The 13985-nt window shown below is 40.3% G+C and overlaps 1 protein-coding gene across 2 annotated transcripts; it reads right to left on the minus strand.

Moving 5' to 3' along the window:
* Positions 1–3500: 3500 nt before the first annotated feature.
* Positions 3501–11775, minus strand: NXNL2 (nucleoredoxin like 2). Of its 2 annotated transcripts, none has more exons than XM_082497645.1 (2): positions 11386–11775; positions 3501–4062 (listed from the first exon to the last, which is right to left on the minus strand). In XM_082497645.1, the coding sequence occupies exons 1-2, from the start codon at positions 11685–11687 to the stop codon at positions 3894–3896; spliced, it is 471 nt and encodes a 156-aa protein (XP_082353771.1). In that variant the 5' UTR covers positions 11688–11775; the 3' UTR covers positions 3501–3893. The 2 variants fall into 2 exon arrangements, with proteins under 2 accessions (XP_082353771.1, XP_082353772.1); XM_082497646.1 differs by lacking the exon at positions 3501–4062 and adding an exon at positions 5733–5871.
* Positions 11776–13985: the final 2210 nt, after the last annotated feature.

Here is a 13985-nt window from a genome sequence, read left to right on the forward strand (position 1 = left end):
TACTAGTTTTAACTCAATATGGATGTTGGAACAACTCAGCACTGGTTTGTGTTCTTCCACAAGCCAATTAGCAGCAGTAGTAGGGCAAGGGAGGTGCTGCCAAACAGCATTCAAGCGACAGTAGATAGTGACAATTTTTTAAAGTTAGTTTTGCTTTAGAGCCCTTTTCTGCAAACCATGTAAGCACATGCTTATATTCAGTGGTCACTGCAGCAAGACGAAAGCAAACTTAAGCTGGCCCCAAATCCCTTCATTTTAACTATTTCATTTTCTCTGTTTTGAGGGTCTCCATAACTGCATAGGCAACTGTCCACAGACAACATAATTTTGTATCTATTTTTTAATAGTGTCAGATGTTGATTTTTATATTTCAACTAATACTATTTACAGTAATGATACTGCAAGAGAAAAATGAGACAGAAATATGATTTTTTTTGTACAGCACAGATGAATTTGCTAATTAGAAGGCACATATACATAAATTATACCTCAGAGAAAGCCAAGAGTTTGGCATCTGCAACAGAAAATTATTCCTGCAGTAAAGATTATTCAGTAGGGAGATAACTTTGGTGATTAAGGCTGAAAGACTTGTTCTGACACTAACTCTGAAATAATCAAAACCACAGAAGAATTAAAAATTAATCCATGTCTATAATGCCAACAGAGAGAAGGTGCTTGAGGGTTTGTATTTCAGAGACCAATAATTATCCTTGAAATTTTTGTGTCTTAGGCATATAGCACTATTCTACCTTTTAAAATACGTAGCACTGGTAAGTAATCTTGCCTTTAAAAAATCTACTTGTAAAAGCATTTTATTTATTTGACAATATTGGATGGGAATAGAACTATTCAAATTTGACACCAGCAGCTTTCCATGAGGAAGGAGGAATGCCTAGTGGGTAGCAGGGCTGTACATGATGGAGAGTTGCAAAAATAAAGGATTAACAAAGAGAAAGATGTCGGTTGCATTTGTGATGATCATGTTTATTTCATGTCTGAATCTGTCACCATGCTTTGCCTCTTCCCAAATGACATGTTCAGTAATCACAGGAGAGCCTGCAGCATTCATAGGCAGCTAGCTAGTCATCCTCCTCAAGAGCCACAGTTATGTCACAGGATCAATTCACACAGTATCAATTTATAACCCTTGCCATTTTTCTCAGCAAAATAAATCTCCATAAATGCTAAAAAAAAGATAATCAACGCTATATGTTCTTAAGCAATCTTAACATACATTGCTCCATAAATCATTTACTAATAATGGGCAATATCTTGTCTAACGGAATAAGAAAGGACACTACTCCTCTTAACTTTAGTTGGTTTTTAGTTGATTCCTTTATGAGTGTGCAGCATCTATCAATATCACTATGCTACTGTCTGTTGTTATATTAAAAAAAAATGCATTTTTCCTCCTCATTCAGAAAAAGAAGCAGTACTCCCTAATATTTAAGGTAACTGTGACTAAAGATGGAGGGTAGAAATTTGCTAGTTTATTGAAGATATTTGAGAAAATTAAAGGGACGATACTGTAAATTCAAATATTAGTACGCTGGTAAGTTTCATTCCCAATGGACACACATTCAAAATAGTAACAAGCCTTATGGTTGTCCCACTGAGATCTGCTCCTCTAATTTCACAAGGTACCACTAATAAGCAAATATTTTCCACTACCCTGTTCGTCATCTATGTCAAACATACATTATTTTAGCACTGACAAGGAAAACAAATTTTCTGAGCTTCCAAACACTGATGTTGAAAAACAACGGCACTTGATTGAAGTCAAACCAGATATTTTGTATAGTATATACTATGTATATTTGCTTCATCATCATTAATTTCCTGGCTGAATTCTAATTTGAATCCGTCTCACTGACTCAGTGTGTCAATTATTCAAAGGACCTAACTCCATCTCAGCCTTAAAAATACTGAGTTCTTCCATATACATACTTATAGACAAACAATGAACCAAGATATCTTGGCTTAAGTGACGCCTCATGTCTGGTAAGAGGTCACAGCGGGTGCTTTTGTTATATAATTTATTCCACGTTCAGGCAACATTATTTGTAAAAACTTTTGGAAGCACTTTTATTATTCTTGTCTCATCTTATGTTTGAAATACATTTGCCATTAGCTGTTCCCAGAACAGTAGGCAGTGCCTACACATCACTTGCACAGAAAATTGACTAGGGAGCTTAGTATTTATTAGAAAAGAACCTGAGCATTATTTATATGGTTAGATAGCAAAAATTCAAAAATTAGAAACCGTCTGCAGTGCCCCCAGATGTCATTTTAAGAACAGCTATAAGATGCACTGACTCACAACTCAGCTGAACACTTCCTAGATCTAATATTTTTTCACTTTAAATTCAATTTCTCTGGAGTACTTGCTTTTTGACATATTGTACATGACTTTTTCATATACTCCCTCCTCCCACACACACAGTCTTTTTTTCCTCCATTACAAGACAACGACACAGTTGTGTTATTAAATGATAAAATTATCCACATACACTCATTTCAGGCCTTCCTTGATGAGTTTTATCATGGTCAGGCAAAGGCTCCTCAATAAACAAGTGAGACAGCTGTGAATGGGGTGAGTAAGCCAATAGCTTCAGAAGGGACATAGCAATCAACAAGGCTGAAATGAAATCCCTTCGAGTACAGGCATGCAGGGAAGTGCCTGCACAGCAGCCACAATTCCAGTGAATCAGCACACTTCCTGAGGCGTGAAGAACGGCCAGGCCTCAAGGGTTGTGCTCAGCAGCACAGAGTCCAGTTGGAGGCAAGTCATGATCTTCAGGAAAACACCATTAGCATTAGAACCAAGAGGAAGGGTGAATATAATAGAACCGAAAAATTAATGTGTATTGGTTTTAACTGTATCTTTATTGGGAATGACTTGTAATAATTGTGTAAACTGGGCTTGAAGTGTTTGTAATGTTAAGTGCTAGTAACTGGACTAATAATAATCCTCTTAAAGTCTTTAAATTCTAATCAACAAACTCTTGCTTTGCATAGGAAATGCTTCTTTAGCTCACCAGTTGCGTGGATGTTTGGCCTGGGACTCCAATCATGAAGACTGGCTATGAAATCTGAACGCAACAACTGGTGGAGAATACAGGCAAACCAGGCTGTACTTTAGATGCAACACAAGCGCTCATTGTATAGAGCTGGTATCATTTTTGATGTTTGTTTCTACTCGCTTTGGCAAAAGAAGGGGATGGGAAATGCTTGCTTCTCAGACCTGGCATTATCTTCCAAGTTAACAACTTAGCTTAGAGTGCCAAGTTTAAAAATCCGGGGTAAGGAAAACTCAGCCGAACTTAGTAAATCCCACACAAAGTAAAATAAAAACACAGAAAAGTATTTCTTCTGTACTGACAAGCAAATGCGTACCACTTAAAGCATTACATTTTCTGATTAGCTTGTTAAAATACATAAGGAAGACACATTAGACATATACTTCAAACAGTTATTTATTTAAGCAAACAATTTCCTTTTCTTAATAAAATATGTGTTAATCATCAGAAAAAGTAATTAAAAATAGTTTTGTGCATAAATATAATTTTTACTGTACAGATTTTGCAGAGTAATTGTTTGCATAGATTTCACAGTGCTCCTTTATTACTCTCTAAATGAGACTATCCCCCTTAAAGTTTTTCAGTATTATCAGGAGTGCTTTGGTTCATACTGAATATAGTAGATAGAACAAATAAAACAATAATTGCATTTTCTGACTTACTGTAATAGCTAATCTTCAAGTTGAAAACAGATTTTGTTTACAAGCAAAGATAAATAAGTCTTTCCTTTCTTGTTCTGAACAAGGCAACAATCTTTTCAGACCTCTACAAAGTTTTCCATGATGCCCTGTCTTGCTTTCATCCACCAACTTTTTAGCTAGAAAAATTCTGAAAGATATCTGCACCCTCAAGCCAGTTCCGAAAACAGGATAGCCCTTTGTCTCTGATCTGTTTTCTTCCCTTGTCAGTAATGACTTCTCCAGTTTGTTTCACAATCACCAGTTTGGGAATTGCTGTTATGTTGTATTTCTTCTTCAGATCACTGAGGGGAAGAAATTGAAAATAAAACACACCATTAGGGAGCATTTTAAGAAAACTCCTAGTCTCTCATGAAGGCTATTCTGGTCAGGATGCATGTGAGAGTAGAAATGGTGAGTGCCTGGGCTTTCTCAGAGCTTGAGGCAGAGCACTGGGTAGTATTAGGGAGATGAACAAAGCTGCAGCTGGGAGTTTACACGGTGAAAAGCTCACGGAGTTCAGAGTTGCAGAATCCTTCTTGTAACTGCTCTTCACTGCTGCCTCTAGTCTCCACAGGGAGAGAGACTGACTCTCAGAGACTATAAGGAGGTCCATGGAAGGGATGTGTCACACACCCTTCCACCTCATTTTTACTAGCCAGAAACAGATGTCTTCTGGTACCTTTTTACTGGATAGGAGGAAGATCTCACTTAAATTAGCATTATACATTTACAGAATCACAGAATCACAGAATTATCAGAGTTGGAAGGGACCTCTAGAGATCATCTAGTCCAACTCTCCTGCTAAAGCAGGATTGCCTAGAGCACATTTCTCAGGACTGCATCCAGGCGGGTCTTGAAAATCTCCAGGGAAGGGGACTCCACAACCTCCCTGGGCAGCCTGTTCCAGTGCTCTGTCACCCGAACCGTAAAGAACTGTTTCCGTGTATTTGAACGGAACTTCCTGTGTTCTAACTTGTGCCCATTGCCCCTCGTCCTGTCACTTGGAACCAATGAAAAGAGCCTGGCTCCATCCTTCTTCAACCCACCCTTTAGATACTTGTATGCCATAATCAGGTCTCCCCTCAGCCTTCTCTTCTCCAGGCTAAAGAGTCCCAGCTCTCTCAGCCTTTCCTCATAAGGGAGGTGCTCCAAGCCCTTAATCATCTTAGTTGCCCTTAGTTGCCCTCCCATACAAAGATGTTCAAATGTGCCAATCCCATAGAAACAGTCATGTTCCATGAACAAAATGAGGATCTATTCAAACAACTGATGAGTAGGTAACTCGGGGAAAAAATAGTAAAAAAAAAAAAAAAAACCACACTTCTGAAGGATGGAAGTTTAATGGGATCAAACTCAAGATACATGGAAAATGAAAAAATTTATATTAATAATGGAAATAAAAATAACATTTGGGAGGGAAAAACCTAGAAGAAATAAAACATCCAAAGACAAAAATACTTGCTGACACTGGCACACAATAAATAACAAGGGGTGACTACTAATTGTACACCACAGGCACAGAAGTGCATGAATAGCAGGCTATCAGCCACATGAAGTAGTAAAATAGAATTCACTGTTTACATAGATGAGTAAGACAAACAAAAGGAATATGGAAAAACAGGAGAGAGAATCAAAGAATACCGCATAGTAAGCCACTTCAGTTGAGCATGATACAGGCAACAGAAATGGCAAGATGGAAAACAGTTTAATAGCTATGACACAGTTTATTAGTTACAGAACAAAATAAAGAAGAGGAAAAGAGCAAGGCATGCAGTTCTATCTTTATCGAAAGACAGTATCTTCTATACAAGAAATTCACCTCACTTGGAAGGGTGATACTTCACTGTGAATGAAAGTAAAATTCAGGACAAATAAAACAGAAAAACCAATTTTGAGACTAAGACTTAATCACTAGCACCGAGAACAACTTTTTGGCATGAATTTTATTAATTCACAACAGAGGTAATTAAAACACAGTCAATGATCTCTAAGCTCATTAAACATCTCAATGGACATCTGATAAAATCAGAGTTAGTTGAGAGTGCTGCTCAACAGGAGGACCCTCAAGTGTTTCCAGGAACTCGAGAACCAGTTGACTGCCCCAGCTCCAACTGAGAAAGAAAAGCAGATAAAGAATGTCTGAAGTTTCCTGCCATGATTATCAGGGCACTGCAAAACCAAATTCTTTCCAAGTGCACAACAATAGCAAAAATACTACTTTCATTAACACTTAATGTCCAAAGAAGGAAGGAAACCATTTGTTGAATACAAACAACAGGCAGAGAAATTAGTTTAGACTGATGGTCATGAAATTAGAAGCACACCAGGGTGTTTTCCCTTCGTTTTCAAACTAAGCTAAAAAGCAGGAAAACTATTACCTACCTCCTAATATTTCACACTATTCACAGGTCATCCTTGGCACATTTATTCATTGTACTAGGTGTGCACATTAGAGAGCCATGAATGAAAAAAAACCAGATGCTAATGAACTTGTAATGTTCATTTTGGAAGGCAGAAGTTAAAAAAAAGTATCTTCTAGTACGTTGTCCTCACAAGTGACATTCCACAATTCAGCAGTAAGAATGCAAGCTATGGTGACAGACATGCTGGTATCTAACAGAAGAAGTGAGGAACATAAAATCTACACCTAAGATGCAAGTTGTGAAGTCTAAAAGAAATCCCAGAAAAATGTATTTGGTTTTGAGGAAGAGGTCCTGTATTTCAGAAGGGGTATAAGAAACAGGTTAAGTGAACTGCAGTAGGTCAGCTTAAAATAACAGCCTCCCCAAAACAAGTGTAATCTGTTGTATGCAAAATTACCTCCCTGCATTGCCTTATATCAAAGTGAGAAGAAATTAAGCACCTTTAGAAAAACCAGAGGATAGAGACAACAAGCAATAATGGAATAGCCAAATTCCAAAATATGAACAACACCCCTCTCAAAACAAAACTTAAACAGTAAACAGAAACTTAGTGCCTGAGCACCATCACTACAAGCATCAAGAACATCTGCTGTGTGAGGTTCAAATGCCAAAGAATTTTGATTGGGTAGAAAAAAAAAAAGTATTTTTTAACAATGTTTACAAATCAAGACATTAATATATAGACATTCTTTATGATTTCCTGGAAAAGAGGAATCTTAAAAATACAGAAAATAAGATGTAAGTGAAATACTGGCCCAGACAAGGCATTCCTGAAACACATCTTTCCTTCTGTATTTTTCCTTAAGACAAGAAAAATCAACAGGTGAAGGATACTGTTCTGCCATTATGTTGGCTGACCATTAATGCAGGAAATATTACAGAAGCAGCAGTAATATGGTCTAGCAACAGGCTTTCTTTCTCACTGAATTCCAAAATAAAAGCAAGCAATCAAGAATCCCCACAGACCTCTCTGATGTCTACTAAACTGGGAGAAAAAAATATTCCAAAGCAAGTTCATGCAGAAACCACATAAAAGATAATCACCTCATACAACTAGTATGACAAACAAGATGGGTGGAAGATGCATTTTACTGGTTCAGTGGACAATAAAATAGCTTGAGAAGGCCAACACAATTGTGGCAATCAGAGACAGAACAGTAGGAAACTGAGGGTAATTTGCTACGCAAATTGGAAACTAACACTTTGCTTTCCTAAGGGAATGCATATATAGCCTATCCACTCCAGCAGAGCATCTTGTTTACACAGCTTCTGGGCTGAAGGTTGCTTGCATCAAACCAGACCAAAGCACACACAAATTTTGCTTACATTTGTGTACAACTTGTAAAATGAATGGACCTGAAGAAGTCTCAGGAACTGTTCTACAGACAATGTTTCCTAATCACTGTATACATGTGTACAGGTGCTTACAAAATCAACTTTTTAAAACCTGTTAAGATCATCCTTTCCTATAGGGAACTCAAGTCCTGTGACTCACCTGCACAAACTACGTATGTGCCATGGGACTAACTCCAATGACAATTTATGAAATCATTAACAGTAAATAGAAACATCACATGTGCTACAAAGACAAACTCAATTCTATTACAGTAAAATACAGTGATGCAACTAATGACATTCTTAAAAATCAGTTGCCTAGTTATTCCCAAGAAAGTGTAAAGGTACATACAGTTTCTTACTGACTAGAAAAATCTCAGACAGAAATGGACAAAGCAGAAGAGGAAGCTATAATAAAAATATAGCTATGGAAGACTTAACAACCAGGGAACCTTTCAGAGAAATCCTTTGAGATATTAGACCTTGTCCATGCAGGTTAGAACATCAGAGGGCAACTTTCATTTGCATATGAAATACCAAAAAGATGAAATTAAGATTGAGGCAAACCAGAAGTCATTGTAATTGTTACATCTTTTGATTCTTATGAGAAGACTGGATGAAAGTTTTCTGAGAGCATAGATTTTATATTACTAGGTAGTACTGACATTGGCTGGGATGGAGTTAATTTACTTCATAGCAGCTTGCATGGTGCTGTATTTCAGATCTGTTACCAAAACAGTGTTGATTGATAATAGCACACCGATATTAGAGCTATTGCTGAACAGTGCTTACACAGCACCAGGGCCTTTTGTTTCTCATGCTGCCCCACCAGCGAGTAGGCTGTGGGTGCACAGGAAGGTGGCAGGGGACACAGCTAGAACAGATAACCACATCGTACCGAAGGGATATTCCATGCCATATGACATTATGTTTGGCAATGAAAGCTGAAGAAAGGAGGAGGAAGGGACCAGAGTTCAGAGTTAGGGCATTTGTCTTCCCAAGCAACTGCTACACATTATGAAGCCCTGCTGTCCTAGAAACTGCTGAACATCTGCCTGCCAATGGCAAGTAGTGAATGAATTCCTCATCTTGCTTTGCTTGTGTGTTCACTTTTGCTTTATCTATTAAACTGTCTTTATCTCAACCCACAAGTTTTCTCACTTTCACCCTTCAGATTCTCTCCCGGGTCCCACCAAGGCAGGGAGTGCCCTGTGCCTCAGGCAACAAAAATCAACATTAAAGCTGCAAACAGTCAAGGCATCAGGAGCAGTATTTTCTGCTACTCACACCACAGACTACATGAATTAGTAAAGGTGCAGTCTCACCTCTGGGAAATAGTCACAAATAACAGCATGGAAGAATCTTGAGATCCTGCTCTTGATTCAGTATTTTGCTTCTCTGCTGGTATTTGCAAGGCATTAGACTTCATACACTGCAAGTATGAATGCAGACTATTTCTAAACAAGACAAAATTCATCCCCAAGAAACTCCATGCTTCTGTTCATGAAATGGTTTTTAGATGGCAAATTTAAAATTGGGTCTATTTTGCCTAAAAGAGACTTTAGTCTATGCTGCAACTATGTAACTGAAACACTGAAGTCATGAACTGGAATATTTTAACTTCACTGAAGAAATTGAAATGCCTTCTTTACATAGTCCACAAAAGAACAACCAATTTGAATTATTTACACTGGAATTTAAAAAATATTAATGACTAATAAATGTTAATAAATTTGAATGTTAATAAATATTAATAATCAAATTATTAATTTATGTTCGTCAATTTTAAAGTTATATTCTTGGTTAGAACTAGCATCTAGTCAGATTAACAGTTTGGTTTAGTGAACACACATCTGTCTGTTCTAAGTCTACAATGATTCACCACTATCCCTGAAGCCAAACTACCACTTAATACAACCTAAGCACCTTGAACATATCCACACAGCCCTTTATGTTACATGCAAGAAACACAACTTCAAAAACATTGCCTTTTCATATGCTTCAAAAACTATGACCTCACAGCTACCCATGACAGGACAAGCCATGTTTCTCTACAGGATTCTGAAGGGCACGATGGACCACCACAGAAAAGCCAATTAAACTATCTCTGTACCTCCATTCCACGTGACTTGAGCAAGAGCAGAGTCAGAAATAGACCCCTAATCCACAGAGGCTGAAGCTATAAGCGCATTGCCATGTCTATGCCGAACAGCTTGCTGGATGAAGTAACTTCAAGTGTTACATTTCCATCAGGAAATTTGCCTGAATTCTATTAGAATTAGTAGTTATGAAATACAGTTACTGCCTGGGGAGCCTTTGGAGAACAATGGAAGACAGCATTGCTATTTCAATCTATTTTTAAATCAATGGAAACTGTCTTTAAAAAGGGTTAACATTAATTGGCTGCTGACATCCAGGAATGAGCCAAGGAAGGATGAAATAGTTTGTGGCTTCAGGTTATTTGCTCTTGAGGTTGTCAAAGTGCCCTGACAAACCAAGATTAGTAAACCTGCTCCATGTTGAGCAAGCAGCTAGGGTGTTACACAGCTCTATCCTGGATAGCACACAAGCATGTATATAGAGTTAAATGAAGGCAAGAAGTTACTAGAAGCACTAGAATTTAGTTGTGAGAAGAACAAATCTACTTGTGAGTTTAATTACCCAATCTATGTTTAAAAGTCATACTAAATCCTTGACTTTGATGACATCTGTAACAGTATTTTCCATAATCTAGTTATATATTATTTAAAGGGAAAAAAGAATCCCTTTACTAGTATTTACATGTATTTTAAGTCTCCAGCTATAGGCGTTTCAGTGGTCCTAAACATCTTAATTGTGCCCCTCTAAACCCAATCTATACTTCTTGATATGAGCTAAATTATATTTCTGACAGTTATCAAAATGAATCCGCACCCTTGACTTGGGTCATCAAGTCAGTTCCTGGTATGATACTTCACCCTGTTACTTACATATGGTCACGTCCTTTCCTTTTGTTGCTGAGCAAGTTGCCCGCGGGAATGCCCCTTTCGAAACCTATCAGCACAAGACTTTACATCCCAGTTACCATGTGCATTTGCCACAGCTAAACTCCAGCTGTTACTACATTTCTTTTTCACCAAGCTTACCTGTATCTGCCTGAAATTCTTCATAGTTTGCTCTGCTCGCCTCTAAGTTGTTCAGCTACGAGTTTTGCTCCTTCTTCATCTACCTTTTTTCCGGAGCATTATTAAGCTGTACAACCCAGAACAACCTTAACTACCGCTGCGCTAAAAACCAATCGTTTGATCCCCGTTTGCCATTAGGGGTTTTTTTTGGCTCGCTATTCATGTCACGGTGCTAACACTTGGGGTCTTTACTAACCCTTCTTCAAAGATCTTTTTAAATCCTAAATTAAGTACGCAAAACTAGTGTTCCTTCATCGCGTTCTTACAGACGTAAGAGGCGAAAGCCGAGTTACTTCCCTGAAGAAAGACAAGCTGTTAAGTTTACTGTCAGTTTTCGTGCGCGACGCCTCCGTGCGAGCGCCGGGAGCGCCAGCCCGCCGCCGGGCGGCCGGGCCAGCGGCAGGACCCGGCTGACCTCAGGGAGCACGCTGCAACCTGCATTTCAGCGGGCTTACCGGGAAGGGAAGGGGAGGGGAGAGGGGGGATCAAGAGGGCGGGCGGAGGTCCCGGGGAGCCTTCGTATCACAGGCTTCGGTGTTACCTTATACTGCTGTTAAAGTACCCGCACCTCCTGTGCCCCCCCACCCCCGCGCGCGGGAGGCGGGGTGCCGGCAGGGAGGCTGGCGGGGGAGGGGGGGGAACGGGGACGTCCAGGGGCGGGAAGGCCCGGGCGGGGCCGGGGGTCGCCGCCGCCGGTACTCACTGCTTGTAGGGGTCGTGGAAGGGCAGGGCCAGCCAGTCCCCGTGCATGGCCCGCATGTAACCCGCCATCTCCTCGGCGCTGTGGTCGGAGGAAATGAAGACGACCTCGAAGGGGGCGGGAGGCTGGGTCTCCTCCAGCAGCTCCGTGTAAAAGTCGCAGAGGACGGGGGTGAAGTCGCGGCAGGGCGAGCACCAGCCGGCGGAGAAGTACAAGCCCACAACCTTGTTCTGCAGGGCCTCCTCGGGGTCCACGCTGCGCCCGTCCTTGCTGACCAGCAGCCTCCCGCTGAACACATCCACCATGCTCGCCACCGGCCGCCCCCCGCGGGGCGCGACACAGCCAAGGGCGGCACCCGAGGCTGCGAGCCCAGCCGCTCCCCGCCGCCACCCACCCGACGTTCCCACCCCCTCTGCCTGCCGCCGCCACCTTTATAGCCGCCCGCCACCGTCCGGCTCCGCCCACCGCGGGCTGACAGCGGCGCTCGCCAATGGACGCGCCAGGAGGGCGCGGGCCCCGCCCCGCCCCCTGCCCGTGCCGCCGGTTGGTGGAGGCTTAACGGCCCCAACGGCCGGCGGGGGGCAGCTGGCGGCAGCGGAGTCTTTCCTCTGGTTCCTCGGGGTGACGGATCGCCTTCCCGAGAAGGCAAACACCTTTCACTGCTTACGAAGCGCAACTGAAGGTGCCGAGCTTTTGGTAAGTTGAGGCAATCATCATCTGCGCACCAACGTCAGACCTCTCCTCCTCGTCACGGGTGTCATCACCTCTGCTCTGAAGATCTCCTCTCAAGGCTCGGTCTGCTTCGGCACTGGACCGTCTTTTTGTCAGACATACGGCACTGATTTTTTTTTTTTTTTTTTTTTTTGCTAGCGTGGAAAATAATCTGAATTCTTGTCATAAAAGAGGCTGTCTATCCTCTGTCCGAGCAGAGGATGAGTTTTCATTTTATAGCAGTGCATTTATTATGTGTTTGAACAGTGCTTTTCTTGTCCAGCTGATACTGAGTTAGAAATTAATAAAAATAGCATTGTGTTACAAATATGCAATCTCCGTTCTGCCTAAAGCAACCTGCAAGAAGGAAATGAAAGATGATTTGGCTGTAGGAGACTTAAATTACAGTTTAATTAAAAGGTCATGATAGGGCGATAACCAGACCTTGTACATTGACTCATTTTTATTAATTGCACTATACTCAATTAAAAGAGAATTTATCTAAACCAAACAAACAAAAAAATCAGCATCCCCCCAAAAAAATTCTAGTATTTATACTGGATATCTCAAGTGTCTAATCATGGAGCTCCCAAAGAGAATATTCCTCATTAAAACTGTGCTTTCAAATGCATTCTAGGCTTTTACTATTTGGTTGGTCCTCTTTTTTTAAGCTGTGGCCCCCAAAAATCTGCTAGCTCTACTTTTGGAAAAGACAGAGTTGTGACAGGTATATACCAGGCATGATTCAAATACTGAACACTAGAATGTGACTGATGTTAACCATGAGGAGTGCTTGATTAGGTAAATTGCAACTAAATTCATGGTGAAATTAAGTCCAATTTCTACATCTGACCATCTATGGACCATATAGCATTGCACTGTAAGAACTGCAGTACTTGAAGGTAAAAATTCAAATTTAACTTTATATAGGAATAAGCTGGATGGTCTCCTCACACACACACCCCTTTCCTTTTGAGATCTTTATGAAATGTTTTTTCCATTTGCTTGACCCAAAATTTTTGGGTCAATGCCACTGTCCATCCTGAGTGAAAGAAACAAGGTATCATTTTAAAAGTTTGACCGTGTGAGAGAAATCCCAAAGAAGCACCACAGAAGTAACACAGCAATGGTTTTTATTTTCAGTAACCTTCATCAAAAGTAATTGCTGGGTTGTAGGATTAGTTTGATTTGGGAGATACATTCACCTGCCCTTTCTCTTACCTTTTTCCTTTTATTATGCAGACAATACTGCTAATTAAAGGACTGCTTGCTTCTTATTCAAAAGCTCACCCATCTTAAAAAAGCATAGGAGTTCACCCATTATTATTATTTTCTAAGAGATTTGTTTATATGCAAATTAATCTTTATGAATCAGGCCTTTTTATTTATCTCCTAGTATATCTGACTAATTTGTAATTACTACTCTGATATTTTACTGGGGGAAAAAAAGAATTGCTTAGGTGTTAGGAAAGTGGGTTTTATTCAAATATATTTCTCCATTTTCATGGACTGTTGAGCTATGTTGTTTTTCAAATCCAAGAATCTGCTCCCAACAGACATGGTGTTTAAAATAATGCAATCCTCCCATCTTCCACATCTCCCATCAATACTTTCTCCAAGTTTTGAACGCTGTTTTGTGCTGTTCCTTGCTTCAGAATTCCACTTGGTGTCAGAAGTCAAAGACAGAAGGAGCTGTGAGAGACTGCCTGTTCTTAAAATAACACAGAAGGGAAATTCAGCTCACCTCAGCCTTTGATTTGCCACACTGTCTGCCTGGTGAGACTGCTTGTGAAACAGGATGGAGTTGGTGCCTTTGGAGCCTGTAGAGTCGCAGGAAAATGGAAAAAAGTTTGCAAGTAAGTTCAGCCTACCATAGGTTCATTATTGATATT

The sequence above is a fragment of the Vanellus vanellus genome (genome assembly GCF_965231255.1).
Source record: "Vanellus vanellus genome assembly, chromosome: Z".
Classification (NCBI taxonomy): Eukaryota; Metazoa; Chordata; class Aves; order Charadriiformes; family Charadriidae; genus Vanellus; species Vanellus vanellus.